The sequence below is a fragment of the Lates calcarifer genome, linkage group LG5, assembly GCF_001640805.2.
Source record: "Lates calcarifer isolate ASB-BC8 linkage group LG5, TLL_Latcal_v3, whole genome shotgun sequence".
In the NCBI taxonomy this organism is placed as follows: Eukaryota; Metazoa; Chordata; class Actinopteri; family Centropomidae; genus Lates; species Lates calcarifer.
In genome coordinates, this window is record NC_066837.1 from 11345231 (window position 1) to 11357248 (window position 12018).

At 41.6% G+C, this 12018-nt stretch overlaps 1 protein-coding gene across 1 annotated transcript; it reads left to right on the top strand.

The window, feature by feature from the left end:
- Positions 1 to 1098: 1098 nt before the first annotated feature.
- On the top strand, positions 1099 to 10833 carry g3bp2a (G3BP stress granule assembly factor 2a). Its single transcript, XM_018661568.2, is given in 14 exon segments — positions 1099 to 1287; positions 3064 to 3182; positions 3267 to 3348; positions 3954 to 4061; positions 4063 to 4128; positions 4292 to 4382; positions 4484 to 4589; positions 4713 to 4893; positions 5338 to 5439; positions 5737 to 5839; positions 5926 to 5985; positions 6114 to 6245; positions 6341 to 6459; positions 7551 to 10833. Coding segments are annotated over 13 exon segments (1524 nt in total). The 5' UTR covers positions 1099 to 1287; positions 3064 to 3087; the 3' UTR covers positions 7830 to 10833.
- Positions 10834 to 12018: the final 1185 nt, after the last annotated feature.

The following is a 12018-nucleotide window of genomic DNA, read 5'->3' on the forward strand; positions in this document are numbered from 1 at the left end:
AGTTGAAAAGGTTTCTGTAGCAGAAAGTATGCAGGAGTGCATTAGCTAGAAAAGCAGAGAACACAAACATGTTTCAAATCAGTTTAAAGGCAAATAATACACAGCCAAAGCTGGACGATGAAATATGAACGTGGAATGTCTGAACTTCCTCAACATGTAAAATGGAAAGAATTAGGTATCATTAGTGTGTGTGTGTGTGTGTATATATATATATATATATATATACTGTCTGTATCTTCAGTTTTCTCAACAACTCAATCAACTTTAAACTTGGCAGGTGCATTGCTGAGGACCTAATAATTTGTTCAAATTCAGCATTGGGTCATTACAAAGTAATCAAGTAGCCAAAAAAATCTTAATTACTTAATATGATTTATAATTACATTACTTTATGACTGCTCTATATAAAAAGTAGTTGCCTTTATCACCCTTTACAATAAAAAAAAATGACCCCATAACAATCATTCCTGCACACAGCCACAAGTTAGTCAGCATAGGTTAGGCATACAGTCAATAGCCATATGGCCATACTTTAAACATAAAAAGGTTCTTCAAGGCACTAAAAGTACTGAATTCTAGAAGCATTCACACTAATAAAGATTTGAAGAACTATAGTGTGATTCACATTACTGAGTGGCCAGTATAATATGTTTGGTTTTTTTTTCAGACCAAGTGAATGACTGCAGAGAATTCACCACAACTCATTACATTAAGATTTTTACAGAAATGAAACTAGCATTTTAACTAGAACTGAAACTCCACAGAGACTTGTAGCAATAATATATAATAATAATATATAATCATATTTCTTTTCATACTAATGACATCAGTGCAGTGAAAAAGACAAGGATTACTAAGAGCAAACCTGCATGGTTTATTAGTGCTACCTCTAATACAAAGTGACTACAACTTAACATAAAATTTTACGGAAGTATTCGTTCCTATTTCAACCTGTAATATTTTACAGTGTAGTGGAACGTCTTGGGGGCGGGGTTAATTACCTGACGTCATAACATTATGTTGCCCAGTGTAAACAGTCCATTGGCTGAGGCGTTGTGATGGGGGTTCCCTGCCCCAGATTGCAGGGGTAAAACAATAAATCGACCCTATCACTTTAAATCTTCAATCTCTGGTACAACAGAGATCATTAACTGTCAGGTAGCGGAGCGGGGGAAATATTACAATATTTCACCCGGGATACTCTCTAGTTTGAGAACAGTTTACAGCCGGTTACTCGTAGTTATTTAATACCAATAATTCTGTCTACATAGATAGGTCTTTCATAAGGTAAGTAGCCATCCTCCAAGCTAAATCAGCTACGAGACGGCTGACAGCTAAGCTAATCGTGCCAGCTAATGTTAGCTGCATTGTCTATTGAAAACCGCGGCTGCTCGACAGGCAGCCAGCAACCTGTCAAAGTTGCCAGCTAGGTGTGTCGCTGCTGTACAGATAACCCACAGTAGCTATCCAGTTTGAGAATCAACCAAATGTGTCAAATATGCCTTCCTTTGTTTTCTTTGAGCTAGCATAGCATTGAACTTGTTCATTGATAATGGTTCGACAGTCAGTGTAAGTTGTGGGTGATTTTATTTTAAAGTTTGAGTGAGCGAAATATTGCCTGTGGTTTTTAACAGTTATGATATGACTCATTATGAAGCAGAAGTCGATGTTAAATGTGGAGCTTCAGTAGGACAACATGTACAGACTTTATTGGTGCACTACAATGGCTCTCACCGGGCTGAACGTCACGTCGTCTCAGTGGTTTTCCCCGCTAACAACCAGCGTGCAGGTTGTTTGTCTGAAACTAATCTAACCTTTGGTCAGTCGTCTATTTTTCATGCGCTGACCGACGAGGTTAAAGTGTTTGTTTTAGTCACATCGCTCCCGGTTAGTGGTAAACTGACCACCGGCTGAAGGAAAAACGACGACGCCACAAGTTAGCCTCAGCTAATGCTAGCGAGCTAACTAGCAATGTGCGGAGAGGCCGGCAGAGTAGCATCAATACCCCTCACCTGCTCTTACAGTCTGGATAAGGTTGACAAGTGTAGGTGCTCCTGACGCCTGTATAACCGATTAATATGACGAAAATTATTAATCTGTCCCGTCACGTCGGTAATGAATATGCGACAAATGTGAGAGGGGAGATTGTTGTTAGCCTCGACATGAAAGGCCCCAGAAACTAGGCCACTTATCTACAAAGCACTGCTTTAATGTGTGTATCAGATCTATGTCACCTATAGTTTCATAAGCAAGGTTTTAATTGTAGTAAAGTTGGTTTTCCTCGATGCTTAATTTGAACTCCTGCATCAGTCGCTTCCCTTTTTTTAAGCTATAGCCGGGTTCCCTCTTTGTCTCATTGGATGGACGTGATGGCGCAGTTGGATGTGAGCTAGTGTGTTAGCCTGCGAGCTAAACACTCAGCTGTCCCTGCTCTGCCACTGGACTGATGTGGGTCAGATGAGCCGTGGGCCTGATGAGACAAAGAAAGTGAAACGTTGTTCTGCTGAAAGGAAACGTTTCAATTCACCTTTAAAACCTGGTCACACGAGGCTCTATAAGAGAACATGAGGGCTGAGGTAGACTTCCTTAAAATGGTCTGACCTCAATCAATCCGTGTCTTGGTCCAACTGAGTCTGAGATTAATTTTACAAGTCATTGTCTTTTACACCCTGCTGTCAGATTATTAGGAACATCTAGTTTAAGCTAATACAGTTGTTAAACCAACAGACTTTCAACAAACACAATGCTAATGAAAGTTTTAAATGTTCAATTTGTGGTTAGACTCTTTCAGACAGGTGTTGTTTAATTGTATGATCATTTTTGAGCTGCTGTTGAATTGTATTGCATTGTACAATTCACAGACATCACAAACTACAGCCTCCAGAATGACAACAAAAATATTTTCAGCTCAAACTAAACATAAAACACTCATGAACACAGGACTTTTTATTATTTTATTTAAGTCTACCTAATAAACTGCCAGCTGAGTGTGTATGTGTGCATATGTAAACTTGCATTTCTAGATAACATTTAAACTAAATCACATTTTGTCTTGTGTTTCAGCACTTAATATTGTTTACCAAAGAAATGGTGATGGAGAAGCCAAGTCCCCTGCTTGTAGGGCGGGAGTTTGTGAGGCAGTATTACACACTCTTAAACAAGGCACCAGATTTCCTGCACAGGTAATTTTTTAACTGTGATGCTGCAGACACTCAGTATATGATTGTTGGTCATATTTTATAACTGTTATATTTTTGTGTCCTCAGGTTTTATGGGAGGAACTCTTCCTATGTTCATGGAGGACTTGACCCAAGTGGGAAGCTGGCAGAGGCAGTGTACGGGCAGGCGGTATGTATTATGGTCCAATAATGAGGAATCAGTTTTGACAGTGCAATGTAGTAGGAGCCTGGTGCTGGATCATCCATATAAATAAATAAATAAATAATAATACAGTGACAGTTTTTTAGAATGGACTCAGACAGTTATGTCATATAAAAGTTATATAAAGCTACCCTTTTTCTATTCTAACTGTTAATTGATTTTGACCAAAATATAAATTAGAGGAATAAGAACTTCAGTGAAAGATGATTTATCATCACACTGGTTTCAAGGTAGCGCTGAGTCATGAACATGAACCCAGCTTACCTCAGGTCTTTATTAACTGCCATCTATGTGATTTAACCTTGTTCATAGTTCTTGATGTAAATTATAATTTTAATTTAACGCAGCAACAAAAGCACAAGTTTTCTTTTTAAGACGATGGTCTCAGCTGTTTTTTGTTCATCAGTCAAATGATCCAGTCCACAGAGACCTGAACCAGAACGATCATAATCCATAAAACAGACTGTCTACAAACAACGGGAAATGCCTCTTAAATTAGAAGATGATGTTTGTGGGTTTTTCTCTCCTCTTTGTTTATTTATTTCATTCTTCACGTGTCTCTGTTGTCTCAGGAAATCCACAAGAAGGTGATGTCCCTGCAGTTCAGTGAATGCCACACAAAGATCAGGCACGTGGACGCCCACGCCACACTGAGTGACGGAGTGGTGGTGCAGGTCCTTCGGAGAGCTGTCCAACAATGGTCAGCCCATGAGGAAATTTATGCAAACGTTTGTGCTCGCTCCAGAGGTGAGTACTCCTTCTCTGTGTCAGTTAACAGACACTGAGCTGGAGTTAGAAATGTTAACTGTAAACTGTCAGTAAGAAGGGTGGACATTTTATTTAGAGCAGATAACAGGTGGTGTTGTTGCTCTAATGCTTTTTGCTTGATGGACGCATTTGTTTTCCTCAGGGCTCAGTGGCAAACAAGTTCTACGTCCACAACGACATCTTCCGTTATGAGGACGAGGTCTTTGGAGACTCTGAGGCCGAGCTCGATGAGGGTAAATACCAGATAAAGAGCTTGGTTTTTATTTGTGTAGGTCATATGTTTGTGGTTTAATGTGAGTGTTCATAACTTTGATTTGTTTTCTGTCCGTTTCAGAATCAGAGGAGGAAGTTGAGGAGGAGCCAGAGGAGAGGCAGCCCTCCCCTGAGCCTCTTCAGGAGAGTCCTAACAGCACCACCTACTACGAACCTCACCCCGTCACGTACGTCAACACTTTATCAGAACCATGAGTATATATTGAAATGTGTGTTTCTACCATGAATAATTTTACTTTGAGACTCAGTCTGTTTGTGGAATTGACGTGATGCTGATTTGTGCTCTGCAGTAACGGAGTTGAGGAGCCCATGGAGGAGCCAGCTCCAGAACCAGAGCCGGAGCCTGAACCAGAGCCCAAAGTAGAGGAGATAAAGCCTGAAGTAGATGAGAAGGTTCTGGAAGAGATGGAGGAGAAAGCACCGTCACCAGTTCCTGTGGAGTCTCCACCAAACACCCAGGAGGCTCCCAAGGTAAACCTTGACCTGTTTCTACGTAGTTTACCTCTGTTTTTCACCTGAGTACGAGTCTGGAGTTCACCAAATCTGTTTCTAAACTGAACTGCTGTTTTGACTCTCCCTAAATTTATGTACTTTGATACCTGGCTATGCCACGTAAAAAGGATGTTTATTTACATATAATCTAGAATAAAATCAACACTCATAAATTCATGGTTCACGAAGAAATAAAAAATTGTGCTTGTCGTAGACTTTGACCATCCTGATCAAAGTTTACTCCCACACATGAATCACTCGATTTTTATTTAATTTTTTATTAAAATTTCAAAGAAAATAATGAGTTTCAATCTTATTATCATGTTGTGGTGCACAGACCTGACCGCTGCCCTGCTAATAAATGTAGACTAGTGGTCTGGAAACTGTCTCAGTCCAAACGATGTTTCACTGTGTCCCTCACAGACTTTCTCCTGGGCCTTGGTGACCAGTAAAAACCTGCCTCCTACCGGCACAGTCACCTCCTCTGGAATCTCTCCACATGTTGTTAAAGCTCCAAGCTCACAGGTAACAAACCACCAGTCAGACATTAAATAACATTAACAGCTCTGACATTACAAACAGCTCATTTTACTGGAGTCTACCGCAGTGTTTTAAGTGTTTATCTCAAACATGCATTAGATCAGAGATGGTTGATAACAGCACCAGTAGATTATGAGGAGTGAGTGATGAGCTCCTCTGTGCAGTGGTTCTTCCAGTGTGCACAGTGCCAGACACCGACTCTGATGGTCTGTCTTCATCTGATCCTCACCATGTAAATGATGTGTGGTTCATTTCGTCTCTTTTTTTGTGACACACCTTCAGCCCAGAGTTGAAGCCAAGCCGGAGACACAGACGGCGCCTCTTCGGCCCAGAGACCAGCGCACACGTGACAGACCGGCCTTCACCCCGCGGGGTCCAAGACCTGGTAACGGTCCACAGATTTAGGATGTATTGGTTTATTCTGGAGCTTTTGGTTTGTTCTGATAGTCTGCATGTCTCTGTCACTGTTAGATGGTGTTGCATCTTCAGAGTCACAAACGGGAAAACCTCACTTGAGTTTTGTTAACAAAGGTAAATGTAACTGTCACATCTGAAACTTATTATAAATTATTCACTTGTTGTCTTTATATGTGGCATCAGTTTCACTTTCCTGAAGCCAAGATCATCTGATCTGATAAATCTGTTCCTCTGACCTGCAGGAGGCCGGGGAGATGCTGAGTCTGGAGACATGGACAGCAGGCGGATCGTCCGGTACCCAGACAGCCACCAGCTGTTTGTTGGTAACCTCCCACACGACATTGACGAGAGCGAGCTCAAAGAGTTCTTCATGAGTATGTTTCCCCACAGAGCAACACTCTCATTTTCCATTTCCTGTCTTCTGACTGAAAGTTTGATCACATTAACATTGTCTTTGTTTTTGTTGCAGCGTATGGAAACGTGGTGGAGCTGCGGATCAACACGAAAGGCGTTGGAGGGAAACTGCCAAACTTTGGTTTCGTGGTCTTTGACGACTCTGATCCTGTGCAGAGAATCCTGGGGGCCAAGGTAGAAGGGGCATGTATCGACATTTCATTACCCATTTTCATTCATTTGGTGGTGGTTTGGTGACACACGTTTCTACTGATAATTTGACTCTAGATTTCACTTTCTGCTCAGTTTGAATCATTAAAGCTATTTTCTTTTGTAGCACATAATGTTTTCTTCCTGTTATCCTGTGCGAAATAGAGCACCTGAGGGTGTGTTCAGACCAACAGTAATGTGATGTCTTAAAAAAACGAAAACAAAACAACACTAGGAGCTGCGTAGCTGTGGGCGTGTTGTTACATGTGCAGGATAAGAAATAAAATATGACTCTGCTGGAGTGGTAATCTCTCACAGAAGCCATGATTTTCTCTGTTCACTCTACAATATACTCTACCTGGGGAATTTGCTTCTTATCTGATTGGCTGTACATCTCTTCACTTATTCTGTATTATTCTATATCCAGATTAAATTCCCCATTAAAAACCTGGTGATGTGTAAATGACTGAACATTAGCATGTTCAGCCCTGCATTAAGACAACACAAGCAGCTGTTTGAGAATTAGAGGATTTATTTGGCAGAAAATGCTGCAGAGTGAAGTTTAGGTTTTATCTTTGGTCACAGTAGTCAAGAGGAAACTGTCTGTTCGGTGGGGGTGAATCAGGCAGCTGTGTTTGTTCACGCGGTGCAGTTCTATGTCTGAACAGAGTCTTGGTGGGCTCTCAGACTGAAATCAGTCCTGCATTAAAACACCTGCAGTGGTGCAGACGTGACGCTTCAGGAACCTGTGAGACTGAAATACAACATGTGAGCGCCCCCCCACATTTCATAAACATGAAATGGGGCCTGTGTTTATTCACACTGGGGGACACTGTCAGTCTGAACACAGCCTTATAGATTACAGATCACTGTCCCACTGGTCCGGTCAGACCTGTGGACCCAGAACTGGTCCGGTCTGGGTCAGTCCAGTTGGACAGAGCGGTGCTGATGTGGGGTCCAGGGCAGATGAACAAACCTGTGTGTTCAAACCAGTGAATGATCTGGGTTGTGAAATCATCAGGGGAATGTTCAGTCCCTTTTCTCCTGTAGTGACCCCCGTCTCTCTCTCCCTGCAGCCCATCATGTTTCGCGGCGAGGTGCGTCTGAATGTGGAGGAGAAGAAGACGAGGGCGGTGCGCGAGCGAGAGACCCGTGGCGGAGATGAACGTCGGGACATGAGGCGTAACGACCGGGGCCCCGGAGGTTCACGAGGCATCGCGGGGAGCGGCATGATGCGTGAGCGCGACGGGAGGGGACCCCCACCGCGAGGCGGCGCAGCCCCCAAACCCGGCATGGGCTCCGGAAGAGGCTCAGGCGGGCAGGGAGAGGGCCGCTTTGCCACCCAGCGCCGCTGAAGAGAGCGCCACCTGCAGAACGGAAGTAGTACCGTGTTCTTCATCTTCAACCGTTCTCGTTAACGAAAAGAAATCTTCATGTATAAACGTATATATTTGTTTTTTTGTTTATTTTAAATTTTTGTTCCCTCTTTGCTTTGGAATGTGACACAGCCTGTCAACCATTTGTTTGTGAAATAGACAAAACAAAAATAAGCAAACAAAAATTTCGCTTATTAGTTGTGAGCTGAGCATCCTTTTCAGGTTTCTCAAGAATTCACAAACTTTAATTTGTAAATTCGTGAAAAAAGGCAAACCAACCAGGAGTAATCTGCCACATTAGGAGGGACTGATGAGACTTTTAACTACGATAAAACAGCCCATCATTTGGAAAAGAGATTATATGCCTTGACTTAACTGGGGCGCTGCTTCACGAAATCCCTCTATTGCACATTTTCTATGGTAGTTTTCTGCCCGTTACTGTTGGAAAAGAGTGAGATGCAGTTTTTGTGCAGTTCCAGGGGAAAAGCTTTGCCTTTTACTTTTTTCCTTTTGAGAGACCACTGCTTCAAAATTGCATAATGCACTCATCAATATGCACTAATGGGTACTTTTGTCGTGTTACATTGACATCCACGCTCTGAACGCAGCTGGAGAGACGTGTTGTCGTCTCGAAGCGATACGACTTACCGGGGCAGGCCTCGCTCACAGCCCATCTGCTGTGACCAATGTACTCTCACACTTTGACCCAAAACCACGCTTCAATTACTGCTGGATGGACAAGACGACAAGCAAATCTGCATTCTATTTTTTCCTCGTTTATAAATCAAATAAATAAAAAAGAAAAAAAAGCTCAGATCTTGGACTTTCACCAAAAGAGTGGGGGGGACGAAGGACAAACAAGAAACAAAGCTGAACAATAGAAGAGTGGTGATGACGGCGGCTCGCTCTCTTTTTCTTTTGGATTTCTCTTCATGTTTTTTTTCCCCGCCAGCTAGAACCGCAACCCCGGTGGATGGACGACACCTCCCTCCCCCTCTCCTCCCTCCCTCCCTGTCTTAAGTGCGGAGTGACAGAATAAATGTACAGCAAAGATCATAGTTTACTGTATGTTTTGTTTTTGTGTATATTTTTCATTTCTCTCTCGACTTGATAAAAGCATGATGGTGCCTTCTATTTCACCTTTTTCCAGTCTTACTAAAGTGTGAAGCGGTTCGGGGCTCGCTGCCTCCTCAGAAACAGGAGCTGCTCATTCTGAACTATTGTGTACTGGGAGCAGATTTAAAAAAAAACAACAAAAAAAACAAACTTGCAGTATTCACAAGGTTTAAGTTTTTTTTCAGGTGCATATTTGATTTTCCATACTGTTTTACTACCTAAGATGATCTGCTGTGAGTTTTGTACATTTGTTTTGTATTGTGTCTGTTCTGGGTTTTGTAGAGACAATAGGTGCCTCCAGTTCTGTTTGATGTTAAATGGTTAAGAGGTGCATCTGAAGAACTGCCCCCACCTTCCCACCCCGACCCCCTAAAACAAGGTACATTAAAGAGACGGTGATATTGAAATGTTTGGTCCTTGGTTTAACCAGTCGTAGCTCCACAGTCAGTGATCTCGGCGACCTGAGGTTTGCAGGTTTTTGGAGTAAACGTGTCACTGTGTGATTCAGACCCTGTCGATCCTTCACTCTCAGTCTGACGTCGTGTTTCTGCAACTCTCAGCAGCGCTCGGGTTAAATCCTGGACTCACAGTTTGTCAGACTGTTTCTTCTCTCAGCAGCAGTTTTGTAATGATCTGTGGAGGTGGGCCGGCTGCAGCTCCAACCTACACACAAGCAAATAATTGTGCTCACTTTTCTAGCCATTTATGCATTTGTATTTTCATATGCTGATGATTCATTGTGCTTAATTTTACTCATTTATTATTATTATTATTATTATTTTTCCATTCAAGGCAAAGTCTAATCTAGTCGGCTCCTGTGTTTCTGTTCTTACCACTCGCTCAGTCAGTCAGGAGGGAGGGAGGAAAAACCTGTTGGTTTCAGCTGGAGAGGAAAACATGACACCATGAGATGTTTTTTTATTTTATTTTATTTTGTTGTTATCTTGCACTGAAAATGGGAAGTGAAATTTGATGTAGCATTTTCTGGACAAATATACTAATGAGGTCTTCCTTGTCTGGTGGTATTGCACTATCTCCAACATTTCTGGGACAATCTGTCAGTTTGAACACAACCTCTGTCTCTCTCTTTCTTTCTTTTTCCTCTCCTCCAAATTTCTCATCTGGCTACAAAAAGAAAAAATCATCATGAAACAATGATTTCTCTCTGTCACAGTTAAACCAGATCTGATGAACAGACGTGGCAGATTAAATGTAGTTTCTCTCCCTCGTAGTTGGGTTAAATATTTTCAGATGCGAGAACAGTTTTCAGTAGAGAGACTGACTCACTATTATTATTAAAGAGAAATTCCAGCCCTCTTGAGTGTTTTTTAACAGATAGTTCTCACGGGTGCCTCGACCCCTCATGTTTATTTGTCAGGTAACTGCTGAACTCGGTCGGTCAAGAGAGCGGTGAAGAAGAGCCATCATGCTTTCACACCAATCTTGTGCTTTTACATCATAGTGGTGATGAAAAACTAAATGTTTGAGCATATTAGATAGTTCTTTTTCACTGAGTTTTTCAATGACCCACCCTTTTCCCAAACCTTCAAGGATCCTCAGAAGAATGAGGGATAAAGCTGTAGATGTGGTTGAAAAGCAGCAGAGTGGGTCCTCTTTGTGAATCATTCCAGTCTTTTTTTTTCTTTTTTTGAATGGAAATAGAAGAAGCTTCTTGACTTTAGCAGGTGTGGTAAACAGTTGGCTGCCATCTTCATTTTTACTGTGTTTACCCTTTACTTGTTTGCTAGTACAAAAGTGTTGCAGGTGGAGATTTTTTTCTTTTGTTTTTTGTTTTATTTTTTTTTCCTTTCCATTTTGAATGTGTTGGACTTAACATACAATAAACTACTGATATCAGCACCACTAATACGTTTGTCATGTTTACAGGTTACGCCATACGACTTCTGGTAAATAACAAATTGTTGTTGTTGACAAACTTTCCAGACCAGACAGCACAGGTGGAAAATTAGATTTGTCCCCAGGGGCAGGTGGAGTAAAGATCACCCTCTGTCTTTGGCTTCAGAAGACTGAAGACTTGACCTCCACAAACAGGAAACTTATTTTCATCACAAGTATCTTGAAAAGACAAGTTTTTGCCGGAGCCAATTGTTATTTTGCAACAGTTCCACATTTTGTCTTATTAACAAAGAAAAAAGAATCTTAGAGCCCATCAGTCACTAAGGTCTTGAATATTTCTGTCTGTCTTGTAAACACTGATGTCAGTTATCTGTACATTTTGTTGGTGTATGTGTTTGTGGGGCCATCAGGAGACCTCACACACTCTTTTCAGTCAACAAACACTGTTTCTGCTGTTCATCACAGCAGCTGCAGAGCTCATAGACTCATAATGGACAAGTGTATATTTAATTGGTTAATCCATCCTTCAGTTTCTGATACTTCAGTTAATGTGTGCAGGTCAAATTAACTGATGAGTTGACAACTGGAGGTCGTGAATAGAAAAGTCTGTGTCTGAAAAGTGGAGAAACTCTGAACTGAAACCACCTGTTTAATACATACATCAGTGGATGTTTTACAGGATTAAATCTTGTTCAGTGGCTCCTCCAGCATCTCTTCAGTGTCCTCTTCAGATGATGTTTCACCCGACGTAACATCAGACCAGGAGGGGGCACCTCTGACTTCCTGTTGGACTGATGCTGCTGATGAGACTGATCAACTGATCATCATCATTTTTCTCTGATGATGATCCAAGAACCACTGAGGAACAGGGAGAAAACATGTCAGGATTAGGAGGGGGCACAATGTCAATGTCATCTCAGGTTTATCTGATATTTTTACATAAATACGCGATATTCATGTTTATTAGTTCAAAATCATTCAGTTGATGTTATGATTAACTAGTGTACTTTCTAAAAACAGCATGCACCTAGTTAAATCATCACAAATCAGCTGTTACAGAGTGAATCAGAGAGGCTGTTGTCTGGTCGATCATCCACCCTCAGCAGATGACCCCAACCTCAACTGCTAACATCATTCAAACACTTCCTATATGTTTACACATCAGTAATAATCCAGTAATCTACTATATCACAGA